The sequence below is a fragment of the Pelobates fuscus genome, chromosome 9, assembly GCF_036172605.1.
Source record: "Pelobates fuscus isolate aPelFus1 chromosome 9, aPelFus1.pri, whole genome shotgun sequence".
In the NCBI taxonomy this organism is placed as follows: domain Eukaryota; kingdom Metazoa; phylum Chordata; class Amphibia; order Anura; family Pelobatidae; genus Pelobates; species Pelobates fuscus.
Window position 1 is genome coordinate 164,586,039 of NC_086325.1, and position 24,777 is coordinate 164,610,815.

Below are 24,777 nucleotides of genomic sequence, written 5' to 3' on the forward strand. Positions count from 1 at the left end.
GCAACAGGATACAGGAAACAAGAGACAACGAACTGACCCTGCCCTTAGGGAGAGGCAGTATTGTATACCTGGGATAATGATCCATCTGCCTCAGGTGGACTTATATTGACACTGATAAAGTCCAGCCCCCTAGTGCTGCAGGTAATGCCAGGAAAACAAAACAAGGCTAGGTCCACAACTTAGTACTGAAGTGGCTCAGAGGCAGGAACCTAGGCTTAGGATGCAGAAATATCGACGTTCAAATCTCCTGTCTGGCATTTGTGGGGCAACCACGCCTGGCCATCTGGATGGCACGGTGAGAACCGTGATACTAATACACTGCCCCCTCCACCCAATCTAATACACGGCCCCTTCTCCCTCCACTCTAACTGAATACACTGCCTCCCTCACTCCCCCAAATTAATACACTGACCCCTCTCCCCATTTTAGCACACTAAAACGGAAGGTCCCCCAATCTTAAGATAAGCCACCTGTCCTCTAGTTCCAGCCTTGCTCCTCTGGCACTGCGAGAGGGAGTTGCTGGCCTGTGGGAGGCCATGGGAGGGAAGGCAAGAATCAGACAGGAAATATCTTTGGCTGGTCACAGGGCAGGTGGGCCGCAAATATATTCATTGTGGGCCAGATGGAGACTAAAAGAGAACCACACAATATATGGAAAGCATATTCGTATACAGGTGACTGGATTTACTCACATAGTAGACGTATGTGTGCAGTCTCTAAATCACCTAGACATTTCCAATGAGGGACAGTTGAATTTATTTGTATAAACAACATTGAAAATAGTAAAAATATACTTGCATAGCTCAAAATTATTATTAAAAGCAGTTCTCAACGCATTTCGCCCAATGGCGCCCTCAGTTGGATCTGTAGTGAGTTCTTCTTCCTCTCTAGCTGTTTTTATACCTAATTTTTTATTAAAATTACCATTTTCTGTGTGGTGGAATGCAAGATGTGTTCAAACGCTATAAATTCCGTGATAGCCGCTCGACTTCTGGTATAGACACGGTAGTCTGCGTCACTTTCCTTCATCTAGTTTCATTGCGCTCTGTCAATTTTCATGTTGCTGGTCAGACTTCGCCAGTTGGGTTGCATTCCAGTTCTTAGAGATGATTGAATTTCATCACTTAAAGGGACACTATAGGCACCAAAACAACTTTAGCTTAATGAAGCAGTTTTGGTGTATAAATCATGTCCCTGCAGTCTCACTGCTCAATTCTCTGCCATTTATGAGTTAAATAACTGTTTATGAACCCTAGTCACACCTCCCTGCATGTATTTTCACAGCCATCCTAAACACTTCCTGTAAAGAGTTATCTAATGTTTATACTTCCTTTAGTGCAAATTCTGTTTAATTTAGATTTTCATATCTACTGCTCTGTTAATAGCTTGCTAGACTCTATAGACGCCTCCTGTATGTAATGAAAGTTCAATATACAGAGCAGGAGATAAAAACTTTTAAAGTACCGTAAGTTACATCTGATTGAAAGTGAAACCATTTTGTTTTCATGCAGGCTCTGTCAATCACAGCCAGGGGTAGTTTAGCTAGGGCTGCATAAACAGAAACAAAAGTGATTTAACTCCTCAATGGCAGAGAATGGAGCAGTGAGGCTTCAGAAGCATTATCTGTACACTAAAATCGGCTCATTAGGCTAAAGTTGTTTTGGTGCATAGATTATTACATATATTGACAAACTAGTTTTTAACTAAGAGAGAAATAACATTGTGGAATACAAATCATTAAAATTGGTGCAATATAGAATAGATTTGTTTTTCATGGAGCATATACCAAAAGCAGTAAAAAATGTGAAAATAAATAAAACACATTTTAAATAAAACATATATATTCCTCAGAACTATTAACCCCTTAAGGACACGACGGCAATATTTTGTCATGATTACCTTTTATTCCAGAAGTTGTGTCCGTAAGGGGTTAAAATGATATGCTTTATGTCAATTTATGTCAATTTAGTGACACATACTATATCATGAATTTTATCTTATTAACTTTGCAGACACAAGTTACACATTGATTTAAATAGCTTTTTATTTACCTTGAAAATGTTTACTGGTTTTGGTAAGATGCATTTCATCATCTGTATGTTGACTGGTTTAAGTATGTGGACATATAAACGACACCTGTACATCTCTTTCCTTTTCAATATGATATAAAGGAGCTTGTCATTTTACCAGTTCTAAGAAATATATGTTACGCATTGTATTTCAAACGTTTATTTATTTTGACATTTTTCACTGGTTAGCCACAGCTTGGTCAAACTTTACACAACAATTACTCGGACTGAGTCTAATCCTGGTGCTTTTTGGGCATTTTACTCTTGGGAGCTACAATGTCCGGGGATATATACCATGTCACTATTGTGTGGGGGGGTAACCTATGTTTCGGGGTGACCATTTTACAGCACCCTGTTGTCTTGAAGTTAATAAAATTAATTGAGTCATCCCACAGATACACAGACCCCAGGAAGGGAACCCCTTGTAACTTTTGATGATGCTTTGAGTACATGCAAGTTGTGCCAATAATGTTGGTCATTTTTACTCCATCATTCCTTGTCTGATGCTTGTGGAACCACTATAAGCACTTCTGTGATTCTACTCCAGCGATTGGGAAACTTAGGCTCCGTCACATCTCCTACACTAATACTAATGTGAAATCCTTAGCTGTGGATAAGGGGATAGATGTCACCATTTCCCAAGTAGCTAGCTTTTGGTTCCTCGAGGTATGAAGAAGGTGGACACTACTTCATACTCCCTGCTCTAGAACACCCCATAAAGCATCAGCATGATAGATAAATCTGTGTTTAAGGAGATAATGGAAATAGCTTTCCTTCATCTTGGTGAGTATGAAAACACTATTGTGTTTTTTTTTTGTACTGGTGTATTACCATTTCTTATAATTGGCTGGGCTTAACAAAGATACAGATTAACAACAGCCTTATTAACAGGCGAAGGAATAGTAAGTGAACAAGCCATGGCCTAGGTTTACAGCAAGGAACATAAACAACAAGACAAGCCAAAGTCAAGAGGTACTGGGCGAAGAATGATCAAGACACAAGCTGGGGTCAAATTTGCCAAATGAGAACACACTCTCGGATCACCACATTGAAAAACCATGGCAGGGCACAGTACAACCTGAAGACTGGTCTTAAATAGCATCTGATAGGTTGGCGTCATTCCTGCAATGCCAAGAACTATCTGTACGATATTGCATCAATGACACGGGTACATATGCATAAAATAAAATAATGCCAAAGTGATGTGGAGCCACTGGGAAACATGGTACAATGATGCATGGGAAATATTATCTTCAAGGAATGTGGGTACATCATGAAGGAACCTGGCCTTGTAAAATGGTAACAACATAACATACAACCAACTATCAGAGATAAAACAAAACATGTGGTTTGATGAAATATCAGCATCTCAACAAGTAAAATGATGGCTGTTGAGGGCTCAGTTCAGCTCTCAGGTCTTTTTCCTCTCCTTCGCTGCCTCATTCCCTCTTGTCCTGCAGTTCTTTGCTGTAGGACATCTCACCCCTCTCACAGACTCTCTGTGCGTCTCTCTTCCCATTATACCCTCACGAACCTCTCACTGTTTGCATTAAATTCTAATCTTCATACGTCTGTAAGTTTGTGGTTAGAGAGACAATTTCAATAAGTCTCACTCGATAAAGGGGCCCACTATTTTTTAATGACATTTTGGAAAATACGCCCTTCCTTCAGTCAGCTGCAGCACATTCCGTTACCACTCCAGCAAGTCTAACCAGTGACGGCTTCAGTCATATCACAGGGTTCTCCAAACTGTGGACCTCCAGATGTTGCTGAACTACAACTCCCATGATTGTTGGAATGAAATAGATAGCCAGAGAATCATGAGCGCTCTTCTTCAGCAATATCTGGAGGTCCATAGTTTGGAGAGCCCTGATTTTAGAGCATTGATGAATCCACCGTGAAGATCTACTTACTACGTCACGTTGCTGAGACAAATTAATTTAAACTGCCCAGGGACCTGGATGATAAACATAACACCGTAGATGATCCCAGTGTTTTGTTTTTGGAATAAATGCCTTCACAGCTGGAAGTACTTTCACTCTGCAGGAGACCGGAGGCGTAACGCTGTGTTGGCCGTAGTACAGGGGTGTCCAGCTTTTCTATGACCTTGAACAAAAGTGTCCTGAATTGACCGGGACTATCCCCTGAGTACCTTCCCAGCACATTGCAGATGCTTATTGAATGGTAATTATATTGTCATAATTATTATGATCTCCTGGCAAACTCACTGGTGTTTATTAACAATACAAATAAAAATCAGGTCCTGTGAAAGATTCGAATGGGAACAGCAAATTCTCCTACTAAAACTACTTCTATTTTTTTTCAATAGTAATTTTGCCTCACAATTAGCAATTAAAATTTGCTGTTAGATAAACTGTGCTAAGTTTGAAAGTGGGTTTCTCAGCAGTCACAATCCATTACCATACCACCCAAGTGTCTGTATTTAGGAAGGACAGTCCCTATTTTGGGCTTAAATCCCTCTGTCTCTCTTTTCTATCCTAATTTCCCTCTTTTCTAGGAGCTCCATATTGTTGGTGTGTCAGAGTGAATAACAGCGCTCCACAGCATTAATACTCCCAGTAATGTGTCTGAGTGTATAACAGAGCTCCACAGTATTAATACTCCAAGTAATGTGTCTGAGTGTATAACAGAGCTCCACAGTATTAATACTCCCAGTAATGTGTCTGAGTGTATAACAGAGCTCCACAGTATTAATACTCCAAGTAATGTGTCTGAGTGTATCACAGAGCTCCACAGCAATAACACTCCCAGTAATGTGTCTGAGTGTATAACAGAGCTCCACAGCAATAATACTCCCATTAATGTGTCTGAGTGTATAACAGAGCTCCACAGCAATAATACTCCCGGTAATGTGTCTGAGTGTATAACAGAGCTCCACAGCAATAATACTCCCAGTAATGTGCCTGAGTGTATAACAGAGCTCCACAGCAATAATACTCCCGGTAATGTGTCTGAGTGTATAACAGAGCTCCACAGCAATAATACTCCCAGTAATGTATCTGAGTGTAGAACAGAGCTCAACAGCAATAATACTCCCAGTAATGTGTCTGAGTGTATAACAGAGCTCCACAGCAATAATACTCCCGGTAATGTGTCTGAGTGTATAACAGAGCTCCACAGCAATAATACTCCCAGTAATGTGCCTGAGTGTATAACAGAGCTCCACAGCAATAATACTCCCAGTAATGTGTCTGAGTGTATAACAGAGCTCCACAACAATAATACTCCCAGTAATGTGTCTGTGTGTATAACAGAGCCCACAGCTATAATACTCCCAGTAATGTGTGAGTGTATAACAGAGCCCCACAGCAATAATAGTCCCATTAATGTGTCTGAATGTATAACAGAGCCCCACAGCAATAATACTCCCAGTAATGTGTCTGTGTGTATAACAGAGCTCCACAGTAATAATACTCCCAGTAATGTGTCTGAGTGTATAACAGAGCTCCACAGCAATAATACTCCCAGTAATGTGTCTGTGTATAACAGAGCTCCACAGCAATAATACTCCCAGTAATGTGTCTGTGTATAACAGAGCTCCACAGCAATAATACTCCCAGTAATGTGTCTGTGTATAACAGAGCTCCACAGCAATAATACTCCCAGTAATGTGTCTGTGTATAACAGAGCTCCACAGCAATAATACTCCCAGTAATGTGTCTGTGTATAACAGAGCTCCACAGCAATAATACTCCCAGTAATGTGTCTGTGTATAACAGAGCTCCACAGCAATAACACTCATAGTAATGGGTCTTTAAACTACAATAAATGTGTTTAGAAATCAGTCTGTAAATAAGATACATTGTTCTAAATTACATTTTAGTTGTATAAATTGTTATTAGTAAGTCACCTACAATGTCTCAGAACAGCCCCTGCCCTCACCACACCCCACTCACACTCTGAATAGCCCTGCCCCTGGAAACACCCCCACTCACACTCAGAATAGCCCCGCCCCTGGAAACACCCCAACTCACACTCAGAATATCCCTGCCCCTGGAAACACCCCAACTCACACTCAGAATAGCCCCGCCCCTGGAAACACCCCCACTCACACTCAGAATATCCCTGCCCCTGGAAACACCCCAACTCACACTCAGAATAGCCCCGCCCCTGGAAACACCCCCACTCACACTCAGAATAGCCCCGCCCCTGGAAACACCCCCACTCACACTCAGAATATCCCCGCCCCTGGAAACACCCCAACTCACACTCAGAATAGCCCCGCCTCTGGAAACACCCCCACTCACACTCAGTATAGCCCCGCTCCAGGAAACACCCCCACTCACACCCCTAAAATGAAAGTGTCTGTTTGGCATGTTGTGAGATATGCATTGGTTTCCATAGTGACTGCTCCATGTTTAGCACTGTGCACACTGCTGCTGCAGCTATAATAGTTACCAGTAGAGAATCTTGGATTTTCTCTTAAAGGGGACTGTCACAGCCCAGGATTTCTATTATTATTATAATATATTGTAATAAATATCGTCATTACAATTTCTAATATAGGCAATAGGTAATTATCGGAGTCCTGTTCAGTGGTATAAAGTGATGTTTTATTATACTGATCACATGATGAAATATATTAACAGCGCACTGTGTGCAGAGGATTTGAAATCATTCTCTGTTTGAACAGCTGGGCAGGGCAATAAGGAGACTGGGAGCGGGAGTCTGGGGGATTTCTCCATGTGTTATTACTTGCCCGTGCAGCTAATAACATAAAGGACCTGATTTTCAATAAAATAATAAACTTAGACGAAGCAGTGTAAATATTGTGTGCATTCAAATATTTAGTAGAATATTTACCGTATATATAATGTGTGGGCACAGATGTGGAATGTACTAAAATATCATTAAATAGCAATACAACAGATGATATCTTATGTTCAGTAATATCCTTCCTCTCCTACATTATTTCTTATCAAGATTGTACGGCAATGAAACTCACAGTTATGTGTTTTCTATATGAATCCATCACAGAGCTCCACAGTAATACAACTCACAGCTATGCGTGGTGTGTATGAGTATATCACAGAGCTCCACAGTAATACATCTCACTGTCATGTGTAGTGTGTATGAGTATATCACAGAGCTCCACAGTAATACAACTCACAGCTATGCGTGGTGTGTGAGTATATCACAGAGCTCCACAGTAATACAACTCACAGCTATGCGTGGTGTGTATGAGTATATCACAGAGCTCCACAGTAATACATCTCACTGTCATGTGTAGTGTGTATGAGTATATCACAGAGCTCCACAGTAATAAAACTCACAGCTATGCGTGGTGTGTATGAGTATGTCACAGAGCTCCACAGTAATATATCTCACTGTCATGTGTAGTGTGTATGAGTATTTCACAGAGCTCTACAGTAATACAACTCACAGCTATGCATGGTGTGTATGAGTATATCACAGAGCTCCACAGTAATACATCTCACTGTCATGTGTAGTGTGTATGAGTATTTCACAGAGCTCCACAGTAATACAACTCATAGCTATGCATGGTGTGTATGAGTATTTCACAGAGCTCCACAGTAATACAACTCACAGCTATGCATGGTGTGTATGAGTATATCACAGAGCTCCACAGTAATACATCTCACTGTCATGTGTAGTGTGTATGAGTATTTCACAGAGCTCCACAGTAATACAACTCACAGCTATGCATGGTGTGTATGAGTATTTCACAGAGCTCCACAGTAATACAACTCACAGCTATGCGTGGTGTGTATGAGTATTTCACAGAGCTCCACAGTAATACAACTCACAGCTATGCGTGGTGTGTATGAGTATGTCACAGAGCTCCACAGCAATATATCTAACTGTCATGTGTAGTGTGTATGTGTATATCACAGAGCTCCACAGTAATACATCTCACTGTCATGTGTAGTGTGTATGAGTGTATCGCAGAGCTCCACAGTAATAAAACTCACAGCTATGCGTGGTGTGTATGAGTATGTCACAGAGCTCCACAGTAATACAACTCCCAGCTATGCGTGGTGTGTATGAGTATGTCACAGAGCTCCACAGTAATACCACTCACTGTCATGTGTAGTGTGTATGAGTATCGCAGAGCTCCCCAGCAATAAAACTCCAATAATGTGTGGTGTTTTTGAGCCCCCATGCACGTTCCCAGACAATAATATTCTGGCTCTGTAACTCTGTAACTCTTTGCGTATTGCTTTCCTGGAAATGGGATTTTGTAGCCTGTGGTCCATCAAAATTTCCTTCCTTCCTGGTTATGACAAGTCACTGAATACCCTATGGATTTATTACGTGGATATTCTTGGACTGTTGTTTACAACAGCATACTTGGACAATGTAGAGAAAATGAATGTCATGTTTGTAAAATGCGTAATGCCTTAAAAAGTTTAAATAATAATAAAAAAAGGTAAAATAACATGCCGGTCATATCTATATATATCTGTAAGAGCATTGTTGGATATGTAGTCAACAACATCTGGAGTGCCGGAGGTTGCTGACCCCTGAGTTAGACCTTGTCTGAATATAGAAGGAGCAAGAGAACAAGTATCCGTCTTGTGAGTCCACTTACCAACTGCCCAAAAAATGGGGCTTCTATACCGTGTTGTCATTGCAGGAGGTAGAGTGCCGGGAACGCATGATGTAAGATCTAAGTTACTTTTTACATTGTGAGCATCACAGATAGATCTTACCAACAGAAAGGGTTAAAATGTTTCTTTTCTGATTCCAGTTAAATAAAGAGATGGCTTACATTCTGTATCACTGGCCAAGAACCCAACAATTAGATATATTTCATATAATGGTTTGTTTTTCCCAGATTAATAATGAGGCTGAGTTAAACCCTCTCATTGTCGCTCAGGTTTATTACATAAAGCGATTCCACTATTTATTCAGCCTCTGGGAACAGCCAAGCAAATTTAATTTAAAAAAAATCATTTAAAGGCACACTCTAAATTCCAAAACAATGTATAGTCTTTGGATAAATTGTGATGCTAACGGATCCCTTGTCCCACTCTCCCTCTAATCTGCAATGTGTAAAACCCAACAATTTACTCAAATACACCATCCAAGGTTCATTTATAAAAGTACCAGTGTTTACTGAAATCTACTCTTTTTGTAAAACGAAAAACTGAGGACGCACTAGTCACACACAAAACATTTTAGCAAGTTAAAGTACTTTAGGATCTTGGGTGTCTCTTTAAGAACTGTGTAGGCAATTATGCAACATTATTAAAGGGAAACTCCAGTGCCAGAAAAACGATCCGTTTTTTTGGCACTGGAGGGTCCCTCTCCCTCCCACCCACCAATCCCCGGTTACTGAAGGGGTGAAAACCCCTTCAGTGACTTACCTGGGACAGCGGCGATGTCCCTCGCCGCTGTCTCCGCCTCCACGACGCTCCTCCTAGTGATTACGTCGGCCGGTGGGCGAGACTGATCTCGCTCACCGGCCGAGGAGACCTAATGCGCATGCGCGGAAATTCCGCGCATGCGCATTACGTCTCCCCATAGGAAAGCATTGAAAAATCATTTCAATGCTTTCCTATGGGGTTTTGAGCGACGCTGGAGGTCCTCACACAGCGTGAGGACGTCCAGCGACGCTCTAGCACAGGAAACCTGTGCTAGAACCCAGGAAGTGACCTCTAGTGGCTGTCTAATAGACAGCCACTAGAGGTGGAGTTAACCCTGCAATGTAAATATTGCAGTTTATGAAAAACTGCAATAATTACACTTGCAGGGTTAAGGGTAGTGGGAGTTGGCACCCAGACCACTCCAATGAGCAGAAGTGGTCTGGGTGCCTACAGTGTCCCTTTAACTCACGTAAATTGTTTTTGCAAAGTAAATCTGATTTTATGAATGTAAGTCTTGCCTCCGAGCTATCTCGGGTGAAACAATCTGTGCCGGATGTTACTTTTATACTGAGTGATTCAGGCAAACTGCAAACTCAGGAGAGCAAGTGGCATATGAGATTTAGTGTAAACAATGCAATGTACCCGCTGAATGTGGATCAGTTATGGAAATCAAGCCATAGGGAAGAAGTGACCATAAACGTAAATACTGTCAGGTATTGAAGCATGGAGAACACGGGTAGGTTAACCGGAAGTGTGACGATAATTCTGTTTGCATAATTGGTAGAACTGTGGGCATTCCCGGCCAGACCCACTCAAGATAACCCATGTGCCGGAGACATTACTATGTTTCAAAAACACCAGGAGCTTTATCCCAAACCAAGCCTAGGTCACCCACAACGTGACCTAGCAAACATATGCAGAGCAGCATTTAGAATTCAGTTGATTAGGAAGGTGCAGAAACCTACCTGCCAAGCCTACCTACGCCAAGCCATTTTATTTCATTTTGCAGTGAGTCGGACACTCACTATTCAGCAAACAAGCCCCATATTTCCTAAAACAAATCCCTGCCAGGTTTCGAGCACCGTAGGCTAATTAATTTGTTCTTTCCTTATTTCTGCCAAACTCGGATAAAACATTAAACAATGGGATACTTTGGATGAACGAGTGCTGTCACATTCCATTTTTCTACTGCCAAAGTGTTTATAAAAAATGCAACACATTGTTTTTACTCAGAACACATTGGTGTATAGTGCCATTTAGGAGGAAAAAAAAATGTTTTTGTGCTGATGAGCTGAATCCTGTGATCTCATCATTGGAACAGCCTGGTTCCCAGGTGTATCAGCTGAGGGTCCAGCTTTTGATCATTGATGGTAAAAAACTGGCAAATTTCCCCCGGAGTTAAAAGGTTACTCCAAGCACCATAACCATTAACAGCACTGCAAAGATTCTGCTTCAGAGAAGACCACAAACCTTTGCTAAACGGTTTGCCCCATTACTGGGGAGCTGAGCCAGGACCAGTTATGATGCTTTGAGTTACCCTTTAACTGCAGCTCAGGAAAGATGATAAAATAACCAGATTGGTATGCAGAGCTTGCAATTAACCGCTAGCTTTTGGGAAATGTGTAAAAACATCCATCCTCTCATATGAAAATGGGGTTTTTAAAAACCATTTCAGCCACGGGGAGCTGTAATGATCCGACACTTCCTGTGTATCTCAATTACAATGTGTCTCTGTACTTTGCTGCGGTTATTTGTTATAGCCTTATATTATGGGAGACAGATTATTTAGCCTCTTAGAGATCCATCAGAGTATAAGTGCTTTGCAAAATGTTCTATTTTTACAGATGCTATTCTCCTGGGAAGGCTCTGATGAAATTATGCTCCTCGGAATGCAGTTAATATGGGTTGTAACAGTAGGTCCTTCCTATTTATCTTCAAACCTCTCTTTTCCTTTTCGCTCACTATAACCTGATATTCTGGCAGTACATCCCATTCTGCTTAGTGGAATTAAGCTACAAAGTCTTCACTCAATAATTCAGAATTAACCTGTATTGTTTGTTGTTGGAGAATAGAGTCCTTGCTTCCGTTTATAAAATTCATCAGTTAGGAACTCCTGGCAATAAACCCTTTCCCATCTGCAAGATTTTATTTCTAGGAACGGGAGAGTCTACATTAAATATTTTAAGATGTACAGAGTTTGGATCTTCTTTGGAAGTATCTTGTCCAACAGTTGAGCTGCACAAATTCTCTGCTCACTTATGAAAATGAAGAAATTAAACGTGTTCATATTAGTTCATATTGGCAAAATTCCTAATGAGTTCCATGGACTGGGCATTGAAGTAGTCAAGATCCAATGCCCATGCACTAAGAAGAGATCCACCCTACGAAGGGGTCCACCCTACGAACAGGTCCACACAGCTAAGACAGTCATACTGCCAAAAGGTCTACATTGCCAAGAGATCAATACCGCCAACAGTTACACACTGCTGAATTGTCCCACCTAGTCCAATGTTCACATGATTGCTAATGTAGTATTACTGCATGAGGTTTAATTATTTTTTTTTTTATTACCATTTTATTAGGCTTCATTAGAGGTTTCAGCCATTTAGCCTCTCTTATTTCTAAACTTGCACAAATGTTTTTTGAGCTGGTTTGTTAATCAATACTAAAACATATCAATTCTATAAACTAAACGTTTAAAACAATTCAGAATCAGTTTGTCGACGATCAACCTGTTGGGATATTTATGGGATAATAATATTAAACAGTTGTGAATTGCCCACTGTTTCAATTCTCTTAGATCTTAGAGATCGTTATCATGTAAGTGAAATGTATTCCATACAAATAAGATCACAATTTGTTATAAAAATAGATATAATTTATTGTGACAAATAAAACAATAATATTAGGCAGCATGCATGATGATAATCAGTGAATATTTAGTATAACATAAGTATGCAATACAGTGGTATGTTAAACACGTTCCAATGGCTAACAGCATCAACTGTCATCCACAATATTTATGAGGGTACTTCACAGACAGAAAGTTAAAAATCCAGCGAAAAGCCATAAAACCTTGGCTAACAGTTATATCAACTGAGTAACCCTTTCAATGCTGGCTACATCCTCCTAGGCATATACTATCCTATTCTCATGTAAATTTTCAAGTCAAATAACATTCAAACCAGCTCATTAATCATTTCCTGCAACCATCCAATAAGAATAATCTACCAGATTCTATAAGCTGAATTTTAATTTGCCTAAAAAGATATCTTATCTTATTTAGAGCAAATCAATACACCTGGATAAAAACAGCGGTATGCTAACATGTGATAATATCACACTAATATATAATTATTCTTAATTCCACCTGCAGAATGGAATGTTTATAACTATATATTCTTTAGTTAACTAAGATTTCTAAATATTGAAATCTGACCGTGATTTATCCAGTCATATATCTTGCTATTAGATTTTTAATTAATTTAGATTAATTAAATAAAACCAGCATAATTACCAGTTAAGTAGATATTCTCATCAGATGAGTAGGTAGTCCCAGGAACTTGAATGTGTGTATGATTGGTTGTATGGAGGTATGTAAGTAATAGTAAAAAGTAAGTGTCAAGGAGTGTTTCTTGAGTTGGGTCCAAGAGAGTTTGAGTGTTAGTCCCAGAGTGAATATCTGTCCTGGATCTCTCTGAATGTTCGAATCTGAAAGCCCAAACTAACTAACCTCTCTCTTCCCTTTGTCCTAACTTTTAAAGGGAAAGATTCTCTGTATGTCATCAGTTGGTATAACCAATAGGATACTGAAGGTGTGGTCAACCTGCAGATTGCAATTTAGGTATTTGGTCCATAGAGGGCACTCTCGCCTCCCTAAACCTTTGTCAGGGTGGCGGTCCAGTGCCCGGGACCCAGACACTGATGTTCAGAGTAGGAGTCACAGTGTGGAGGTGGATTAGCAGGGTCTGGTGCAGGGTAACCGCACGCCCCCTGGTGTTGAGCACCAGCGTTTGTGCAGCCACATACCAAGACCCTGAATCAGCTTATGCGGATACCAGGAACTAGGAGCTTGGAAATTAAGCAGACCTCCCAGAAGCTGAATAGGGAGGCTCTGCAGCAAGATTGTATCCAGTACTAGAAACAAGGCAAGACTAGAGATAGGCACCAAACATGAAAACAAGACAAAACTAATAGAACCCAGAACTAGAGAAGGATAGTAAGGTAAACCCAGAACATATACACAAGACATGAGGAAAACATGAACATAACATGGGCATGACTGGACAGGACTGGACATGGACTGGGTATACAAACTAAAACAAGACAAGATAACATAGGCAAAACAAGAGGAGAAATAACTAAGTACTACATATGGAAATCATGGGGATTTAGTCACACTATATGATCATACATAGCATAAGCCTGCCAACAACGCCAATGTACCCCATATCTGGCAGGTCCTACACTGCCTAATGTATGCTAAAACAACCAAAATACATATATATATAGCACTTACCTGCAAGAAAGGGCAGAAGCCTTGAGGAGCTGCCTGCAGGAACACTGAAACAGAGTGAATGATGGAAAACAAACGGGTGTGGCAACATAAAACAAACATTTAAATGAAACCTGGAGACTGGGAATCCCAGGGATGGATTACAGGAATGAACCCAGAACTCCCAGCATAAAGAAAACCAGACATAGAATAGAAAACCAAAAAACCAAGGAAAACTAAACAAGAATAGCAAAAAGAGTACTGGATACCAGAAGCCAAGGCCAGACATCTCCACAGAACAGAGGAAAGAGTTAACTTTTCCTGATGACGATTTTGACGTCATTTGGCTTATCTAAAATGACTACCATAACTTAAATTTACTGTCAGTTCAAAGCGTTTGTCTCAGTCTTTGTGGCATCGACTTTGATCGTAATTTCTAGAATTGACATGTCTAAACTCAATTTCACCCCTTACTTACAATGGGACCTTGTAAAATTAATTACTTGTCTTCTCTGTCACTAGTGTCTGTGCTTAGAATTATTTCTATTCTATTAACATTTAAACAGAGCATTCCATCCCCCTGCTTCATTGCTTATCACTTGGCTTGTTTATATAATGCATTCCTTAGCTCAGGCTAGTAGTTGAAAGCAAGGAAATTATGTCTTTGTTATCCTAAAATCCAAAATGGTGTCCGCTCTGTTCTGAGTGACTCAGGCAATATACACTTTTAATTTCTATTTTAGCACAAAATTGTCTGCCGATATAAATATCCTGACAAACCATAATTTCATAATAAGTACAGAGCCGCCAATAACAGCCCCGCCAATTTCTTCCCTTTTGTATCAAACCGCCTCCATTGTTCTAATCATAACTTTCTCCTTTTTTCTTCTTTCATCACTTCTCCTGTGCTACACCTCTGCTGCGTAATTCCTTGCCTCGTTCTGTCAGACTCTCCTCCACATCCACCAGCTGTAAACGTTCTCTGAAAACCCATCCAGGCAGAGCTTCTAATCACAGAGTGTGAATTAAAAAAAAAAAAAAGAAATCAGTCAAAAAGTTATAATGTTACTGCCCTGGTGCCCTGTGACCACATTAAGATGAAAAGTGCTCATTGTTTCCTTTTTTGTATAAGTTGTTTTTCCGTAACCCCTTATTTGGACTAAATGTGCAATTCCAGTGTTAATGCTGAAAAAAAAATCACAGTTTAATGAATTAACCATCTTTTTTTTCTGGTCTATTTTTATCCCCAATGGGTCGCATTGTGCGTATGGATGGAAATGAAGGATATATTGGATTCCTCAAATATCTTTGTGCTTTCTTGTTTAAAAAACAAAAGAGCTTTTCACTAAATTATATTTTTAATTGCTCATTTCTAATTTTGTTCTGTTCTTTTTGGTACCCAGTAATATGTCACTGTCTGAACCATTGTCCGGTACCAACATTTCAAATGACTAAATAGGAAATTGTGGGTTCAGATTGATTGCATGTATTATGGGTAATTTAATGACCGTTTATTACTGTGGAGCTCTGTGAAATACTCTGATACACTGCACATTACTGAATCTGTATCGTGCGGAGCTCTGTGATACATTCATACACTGAGCATTCATATTAGTATTATTACTGTGGAGCTCTTTGATAGATTCAAACAATCATAATTCTTGTTTATAGTCTAATAAATATATTTTATACTAATGTATCGAAATCTGTGTGCTTTTTTGTCTATGTTTATTGCATAGTAATTTTTAATACACGGTACGTTACTACTACCAGATGCTGAATGAATTCCCCTTCTGTGAGACTTGACTGGCGGCTGAGGTCAGTCTTGGAAAAGCCAAGAGTCAAGTTATGCAAAAAGCAGGAGTATTTAATCATTGTAAGATAATAACCTGACTGGGATGTAAGGATTAAAAAAACTGCAATAAGGAACAAATCTTAAAAAAAAGCAAATATATAGTAATGGCATTTTACGTTTTTTAGGAAGGACGCGGTTTATCCGATCTTTACTCTTGCAATTTTGCTGTCCCTGATTTGCCATCTGACTTTCTGTTTCTCTTGCAGTATGGCATAGTGCTGGACGCAGGGTCTTCTCACACGGCCCTATTTATATACAAATGGCCAGCCGATAAGGAAAATGAGACCGGCATCGTCAGCCAGCACAGTATGTGTGACGTGGACGGTAAGTGGCTGTATTCGTGTTCCTTCATGATATGCCAATTCAGCAAACTCAGACTTTTAGCAAATACAAAAATAAAAATAATCGGTAAATGTAAAAGGACACTCTGGACATCGACACAAATGTAGTCACAAGGTGAGGAATAAAGTCAGGAACGACCCACAATTAAAGGGAAACTATGAATTCAAACCGGTGGAGCCTCATTGATGGGGGCACTAAGAGCATTGACCCACTAGTTTTTATGTGGGGGAAACATTTATTTGCAATAGGTTACAAACACTAAGCTTCATTTTCTGGAGGGGAAGGTGGTAAGCCAAAAAATATGGCAATAAATAGTGTCTCTTTAATACGGTAATAGGTTTCAGTTCGGCAGCGCCCCTCCCCCTCATTGGTAGCTGTTTGGAGAAACTGACTTGAGAGCATCGAGGCATGTCAAAAAACTGGGGCATGTTTAAAATGTATTGCATGCTTGCATTCAAACGCCAACACCACATACAAACACTCCACTACATTCACACAAACAAACATACTCCATACAAAAACACACTTACATTCAAACACACAGACACTGCTCAGTGCTAAATACAACCCTGCAACGATGGGAAAATGTAGAGCCCCAGCTGGCAAGTCAAAGCATTGTTGGAGTTGCACAACAGATGGGGATCTGGCCTCCCTTGCGATTAGGGAGCCCCAAAAAACTTCTTGTACCAGGGCCCTCACTACTTTAGTTTCGCACTGCGTTGGTGAGTGGAGGGTATAACTGCATGTCAGGGAGTAGGGCGGTGGGGAGTAAGAGCCCAGGGTCCAATCACTATTAAAGATAGCCCCATTTCAGTCCGTAGTGAATGCTGCCGCAGACTGATTTTCCTCTCCTGTCGCTCATCTCACACCTCACCCCTCTGTTATTCCTTACATTGGCTTCCTGTATCCTATAGGAATCAATTCAAGGTACTAATCCACACCTATCATTGAACAATTCTAGCCCCTCTTATATCTCTTCACAGATCCATAGGTATGTCCCTTCTTGATCTCTCCGCTCTGCCCGTGCCCTTCTACTGTTCACTGTTCGGCCAGTTGAACGCAACCATAACTGATCTTATAGCAATGTATAATCAGCCAGAGCGGTGCGACCTTTGGTCAGGTAAGTGCTGATTGAGGATCCTCGGCCTAGGTGTAAGGCAGCGTCCGATACTGTCCCTCTCCACTGTGTGTTACATGTTACACAAACCCCCCTTCATGTGCCACCGATCTCACAATACTCTCTGTATTATAACTTGATATGAGAGAACCTGTACTGCAGCCACATGCATGTTACACTCCGAATAGCTTCAAAAAACATTCATGGAAACATTTTGAGGCTTTTATTGGCTAACTGCAAAGTATCACTAACCTTGTTCCATGAATGAAGCTACTGTCAAGTGCTGAACTACATATCCCATGAACACATGGACAGAGGGTTACAGTATAAGCACAGCAGTCCCATTGAAAAGAATGAGAGTTCAAGGAATGGCTGCAAAATCTCAGCCACTTCTTAGTCCTTGAAGATGTTTCAAATTTAGATACAAGTATCCCGTTTGCTTCTCCTTTTTTTGAAATGTATTTGTCTGTATTTTGTTCCCAACACATTGTCTCAGGTGTTTAGAAAGCATACTGGAAGTGTAGGTGACTCATTAAATAGGGAGACACATCTTTAGTAAACACCCTGGGATAACGATATCAGAGTTTTACTCTATTTATATTCATTTTCTGTTTAATTTCACGCTTTGCCTGCAAGTCATCGTGCAGAGTTTCCGGTTATCGGGAATTATCCGGCCTGATTTCAGACTTTGCCTGTAACGAGAGGGTAACGAAATCTAGGATTCTCTATGAATTAAACCAACCTTCCCCTGTATTCAATATGTAATATTTAGTGATTCTGGGGAGAAGCTGATCGGTCCATCAGAGAGAGAATGAGATCTGTGTCTCTGGCAGCACGATCCCCCCTGATTCTCTGTATTGTGGCTGTACCAATCACGGACTGGGGAGGGGCAGGGAAACCCATCAATAGGTAACAATCTCATTGCCCGAGTTATATCACCATGAAAAGATGGCGTTGCTGGGAAATCAGTTCATTGTGATATATAAATGGTTATTATTTCATAACTCTCGGGACAGCCTGTGCAAGCCACTATCCCACTATCTCTCACAGTATTTGCGATTCCTGCATTCAGAATTCTTCCTGGATGTAAATGCCAGAGCAGTCATCTGGGACAGCGGCCAAATGACACGTTGATTAATTTATATTATACCCCGGCCTGGGGATTGTATAACTAACAAAGTGGGGACGTTTACCTACACGGTGCAGAATGAGTTCCTGTATAGATATACTGTATATACATTCTGCCTATATATTATCATGTCACACACACCGTCTGTCTGACTCTTACATACAATGCACACCTTGTTGTCATACATTATTATTAAAATGTATAAAGTGCCAACACATTCTGCAGCGCTGTACAATGGGTGCAATGCATGCATATACAAGCTGACCCTCACATATGCACATCATAAAAACACATACACACAAACTCGTCAGTGTCTGTAGTCCCGTCAGTAACTTTATCGCGATTCCTGCCTCTCTCACTGCACTTACATACATGGTGCTGGTACACAGGGCACCCGTGTCAGACTCTAAAAACAGTAACATTTTCTTAACACTAACTGCTTGCCAACAAACCTTGTTTTTATTTCAGCAGTCCTAGTTACCGAGCAAACTTATCTCCTAACGATTGGGACCATCTGACCGATATCTACTTATTTATGTGCGGTTTTCATCACTATGCATCCCTCCCCCTATTTAAGAGGGGCATACGTTTAAAGTGCCCCTACATAGGAGGGACATCCCCTAATTTGGGCACACACCCCCTATCCCTCTTTTTTAGGAGCTCCGTATTGTTGGTTCATCTGAATGTATAACAGAGCTCCACAGCAATACTCCCAGTAATGTGTGTGAGTGTATAACAGAGCTCCACAGCAATAATACTCCCAGTAATGTGTCTGAGTGTATAACAGAGCTCCACAGCAATAATACTCCCAGTAATGTATCTGAGTGTATAACAGAGCTCCACAGCAATAATACTCCCAGTAATGTATCTGAGTGTATAACAGAGCTCCACAGCAATAATACTCCCAGTAATGTGTGTGAGTGTATAACAGAGCTCCACAGCAATAATACTCCCAGTAATGTGTGTGAGTGTATAACAGAGCTCCACAGCAATAATACTCCCAGTAATGTGTCTGAATGTATAACAGAGCTCCACAGCAATAATACTCCCAGTAATGTGTCTGAGTGTATAACAGAGCTCCACAGCAATAATACTCCCAGTAATGTGTCTGAGTGTATAACAGAGCTCCACAGCAATAATACTCTCAGTAATGTGTCTGAATGTATAACAGAGCTCCACAGCAATAATACTCCCAGTAATGTGTCTGAGTGTATAACAGAGCTCCACAGCAATAATACTCCCAGTAATATGTCTGATTGTATAACAGAGCTCCACAGCAATAATACTCCCAGTAATGTGTCTGAGTGTATAACAGAGCTCCACAGCAATAATACTCTCAGTAATGTGTCTGAATGTATAACAGAGCTCCACAGCAATAATACTCCCAGTAATGTGTCTGAGTGTATAACAGAGCTCCACAGCAATAATACTCCCAGTAATGTGTCTGAGTGTATAACAAAGCTCCACAGCAATAATACTCTCAGTAATGTGTCTGAATGTATAACAGAGCTCCACAGCAATAATACTCCCAGTAATGTGTCTGAGTGTATAACAGAGCTCCACAGCAATAATACTCCCAGTAATATGTCTGATTGTATAACAGAGCTCCACAGCAATAATACTCCCAGTAATGTGTCTGAGTGTATAACAGAGCTCCACAGCAATAATACTCTCAGTAATGTGTCTGAATGTATAACAGAGCTCCACAGCAATAATACTCCCAGTAATGTGTCTGAGTGTATAACAGAGCTCCACAGTAATAATACTCCCAGTAATGTGTCTGAGTGTATAACAGAGCTCCACAGCAATAATACTCCAAGTAACGTGTCTGAGTGTATAACAGAGCTCCACAGCAATAATACTCCCAGTAATGTGTCTGAATGTATAACAGAGCTCCACAGTAATAATACTCCCAGTAATGTGTCAGTGTATAACAGAGCTCCACAGCAATAATACTCCCAGTAATGTGTCTGAGTGTATAACAGAGCTCCACAGCAATAATACTCCCAGTAATGTGTCTGAGTGTATATCAGAGCCCCACAGCAATAATACTCCCAGTAATGTGTCTGAGTGTATAACAGAGCTCCACAGTAATAATACTCCCAGTAATGTGTCTGAGTGTATAACAGAGCTCCACAGCAATAATACTCCCAGTAATGTGTCTGAATGTATAACAGAGCCCCACAGCAATAATACTCCCAGTAATGTGTCTGTGTGTGTGTATAACAGAGCTCCACAGCAATAATACTCCCAGTAATGTGTCTGAGTGTATAACAGAGCTCCACAGCAATAATACTCCCAGTAATGTGTCTGAGTGTATAACAGAGCTCAACAGCAATAATACTCCCAGTAATGTGTCTGAATGTATAACAGAGCCCCACAGTAATAATACTCCCAGTAATGTGTCTGAGTGTATAACAGAGCCCCACAGTAATAATACTCCCAGTAATGTGTCTGTGTGTATAACAGAGCTCCACAGCAATAATACTCCCAGTAATGTGTCTGAGTGTATAACAGAGCTCCACATCAATAATACTCCCAGTAATGTGTGAGTGTATAACAGAGTTCCACAGCAATAATACTCCCAGTAATGTGTCTGAGTGTATAACAGAGCCCCACAGCAATAATACTCCCAGTAATGTGTCTGAGTGTATAACAGAGCCCCACAGTAATAATACTCCCAGTAATGTGTCTGAATGTATAACAGAGCCCCACAGCAATAATACTCCCAGTAATGTGTCTGAGTGTATAACAGAGCCCCACAGTAATAATACTCCCAGTAATGTGTCTGAGTGTATAACAGAGCTCCACATCAATAATACTCCCAGTAATGTGTGAGTGTATAACAGAGCTCCACAGCAATAATACTCCCAGTAATGTGTCTGAGTGTATAACAGAGCCCCACAGCAATAATACTCCCAGTAATGTGTCTGAGTGTATAACAGAGCCCGACAGCAATAATACTCCCAGTAATGTGTCTGAGTGTATAACAGAGCCCCACAGTAATAATACTCCCAGTAATGTGTCTGAATGTATAACAGAGCCCCACAGTAATAATACTCCCAGTAATGTGTCTGAATGTATAACAGAGCCCCACAGCAATAATACTCCCAGTAATGTGTCTGAGTGTATAACAGAGCCCCACAGTAATAATACTCCCAGTAATGTGTCTGAATGTATAACAGAGCCCCACAGCAATAATACTCCCAGTAATGTGTCTGAATGTATAACAGAGCTCCACAGCAATAATAATCCCAGTAATGTGTCTGAGTGTATAACAGAGCTCCACAGCAATAATACTCCCAGTAATGTGTCTGAGTGTATAACAGAGCTCCACAGCAATAATACTCCCAGTAATGTGTCTGAATGTATAACAGAGCCCCACAGTAATAATACTCCCAGTAATGTGTCTGAGTGTATAACAGAGCTCCACAGCAATAATAATCCCAGTAATGTGTCTGAGTGTATAACAGAGCCCGACAGCAATAATACTCCCAGTAATGTGTCTGAGTGTATAACAGAGCCCCACAGTAATAATACTCCCAGTAATGTGTCTGAATGTATAACAGAGCCCCACAGCAATAATACTCCCAGTAATGTGTCTGAGTGTATAACAGAGCCCCACAGTAATAATACTCCCAGTAATGTGTCTGAATGTATAACAGAGCCCCACAGCAATAATACTCCCAGTAATGTGTCTGAATGTATAACAGAGCTCCACAGCAATAATACTCCCAGTAATGTGTCTGAGTGTATAACAGAGCTCCACAGCAATAATACTCCCAGTAATGTGTCTGAGTGTATAACAGAGCTCCACAGCAATAATACTCCCAGTAATGTGTCTGAATGTATAACAGAGCCCCACAGTAATAATACTCCCAGTAATGTGTCTGAGTGTATAACAGAGCTCCACAGCAATAATAATCCCAGTAATGTGTCTGAATGTATAACAGAGCCCCACAGCAATAACACTCCCAGTAATGTGTCTGAGCGTGTAACAGAGCTCCACAGTAATAATACTCACAGTAATGTGTCTGAGTGTATAACAGAGCCCCACAGTAATAATACTCCCAGTAATGTGTCTGTGTGTATAACAGAGCTCCACAGCAATAATACTCCCAGTAATGTGTCTGAGTGTATAACAGAGCTCCACATCAATAATACTCCCAGTAATGTGTGAGTGTATAACAGAGCTCCACAGCAATAATACTCCCAGTAATGTGTCTGAATGTATAACAGAGCTCCACAGCAATAATACTCCCAGTAATGTGTCTGCGTGTATAACAGAGCCCCACAGCAATAATACTCCCAGTAATGTGTCTGAGTGTATCACAGAGCTCCACAGTAATAATACTCCCAGTAATGTGTCTGAGTGTATAACAGAGCCCCACAGTAATAATACTCCCAGTAATGTGTCTGAATGTATAACAGAGCCCCACAGCAATAATACTCCCAGTAATGTGTCTGAGTGTATAACAGAGCCCCACAGCAATAATACTCCCAGTAATGTGTCTGAGTGTATAACAGAGCTCCACAGCAATAATACTCCCAGTAATGTGTCTGATTGTATAACAGCAATAATACTCCCAGTAATGTGTCTGAGTGTATAACAGAGCTCCACAGTAATAATACTCCCAGTAATGTGTCTGAGTGTATAACAGAGCCCCACAGCAATACTACTCCCAGTAATGTGTCTGAGTGTATAACAGAGCTCCACAGCAATAATACTCCCAGTAATGTGTCTGAGTGTATAACAGAGCTCCACAGCAATAATACTCCCAGTAATGTGTCTGAGTGTATAACAGAGCTCCACAGCAATAAAACTCCCAGTAATGTGTCTGAGTGTATAACAGAGCTCCACAGCAATAATACTCCCAGTAATGTGTGAGTGTATAACAGAGCTCCACAGCAATAATACTCCCAGTAATGTGTCTGCGTGTATAACGGAGCCCCACAGTAATCATACTCCCAGTAATGTGTCTGAGTGTATAACAGAGCTCCACAGCAATAATACTCCCAGTAATGTGTCTGTGTGTATAACAGAGCCCCACAGCAATAATACTCCCAGTAATGTGTCTGAGTGTATAACAGAGCTCCACAGCAATAATACTCCCAGTAATGTGTCTGTGTGTATAACAGAGCCCCACAGCAATAATACTCCCAGTAATGTGTCTGAGTGTATAACAGAGCCCCACAGCAATAATACTCCCAGTAATGTGTCTGAGTGTATAACAGAGCTCCACAGCAATAATACTCCCAGTAATGTGTCTGAGTGTATAACAGAGCTCCACAGCAATAAAACTCCCAGTAATGTGTCTGAGTGTATAACAGAGCTCCACAGCAATAATACTCCCAGTAATGTGTCTGAGTGTATAACAGAGCTCCACAGCAATAATACTCCCAGTAATGTGTCTGAGTGTATAACAGAGCTCCACAGCAATAATACTCCCAGTAATGTGTCTGTGTGTATAACAGAGCTCCACAGTAATAATACTCTCAGTAATGTGAGTGTATAACAGAGCTCCACAGCAATAATACTCCCAGTAATGTGTCTGAGTGTATAACAGAGCTCCACAGCAATAATACTCCCAGTAATGTGTCCGAGTGTATAACAGAGCTCCACAGCAATAATACTCCCAGTAATGTGTCTGTGTGTATAACAGAGCTCCACAGTAATAATACTCCCAGTAATGGATCAATAAAATTTAGAAATCAGTCTGCGTGAATAAGATACGGAAATCTTGTTCTAAAATTACATTTATCATTTCCAAAAATAGTTATCAGTACTTCATGAAGTCATTTCAAATATTTTGGTATATCCCTGTTGCTGACCACACTTCGAATCCCCCTAAAGAGTGTCCCTTTTTGTCCATTTGAAATGATAGGAGATGTAAATAGATGTGGAGTGTACCCCCAGGTTAATAAATGACCCCCTCCATCCTAAACCGCAAGATGAAGGAATGAATGAGTGAGTGGCCCAGTTCATCTCCTTCTCTGCTGAACATTTGGTGCTGTCAGTCATTTTTTAAGCTGTTGCCTGATGTTACAAGTGTCCCAGGACATCTTTGAGGTTTTTAACCCCCTTGCCTCCCACACAGGGGATGGTTGAAGAAAATTAATCTCGCTCCACTTCTTATTTGTGATTGTCCCATAGACCCCTGCCTCTATCTTTTTGGTTTAATTGTGTCGTTTAAAAGTTGGGAAGATTTGTTCCTAAGGTTATGACTAATTTCAGATTGTTCTGGACTTATTTAAGCCTTTGAAATTTCCTCAATAACTTCACATTTGATTTGCTGCTGCTAATGCCACCTTTAATGAAACACCGTCTTTGTTTTAACTTTTTACATATTGTTACAGTACACTGTTTGCTGGCCTCCATTTTATTTCTAAGTGAGTCTCATTAGTCAGTTATGCCAAC

The 24,777-nt window shown here is 40.6% G+C and overlaps 1 protein-coding gene across 1 annotated transcript in view; it reads left to right on the forward strand.

Moving 5' to 3' along the window:
• Nucleotides 1-24,777, forward strand: part of ENTPD2 (ectonucleoside triphosphate diphosphohydrolase 2) — a 59,656-nt gene that overhangs the window by 18,259 nt on the left and 16,620 nt on the right. The window contains exon 2 of the mRNA XM_063432960.1: nt 15,978-16,095. Coding sequence (XP_063289030.1) covers nt 15,978-16,095 — 118 coding nt within the window. The remainder of the gene's footprint in view (nt 1-15,977; nt 16,096-24,777) is intronic.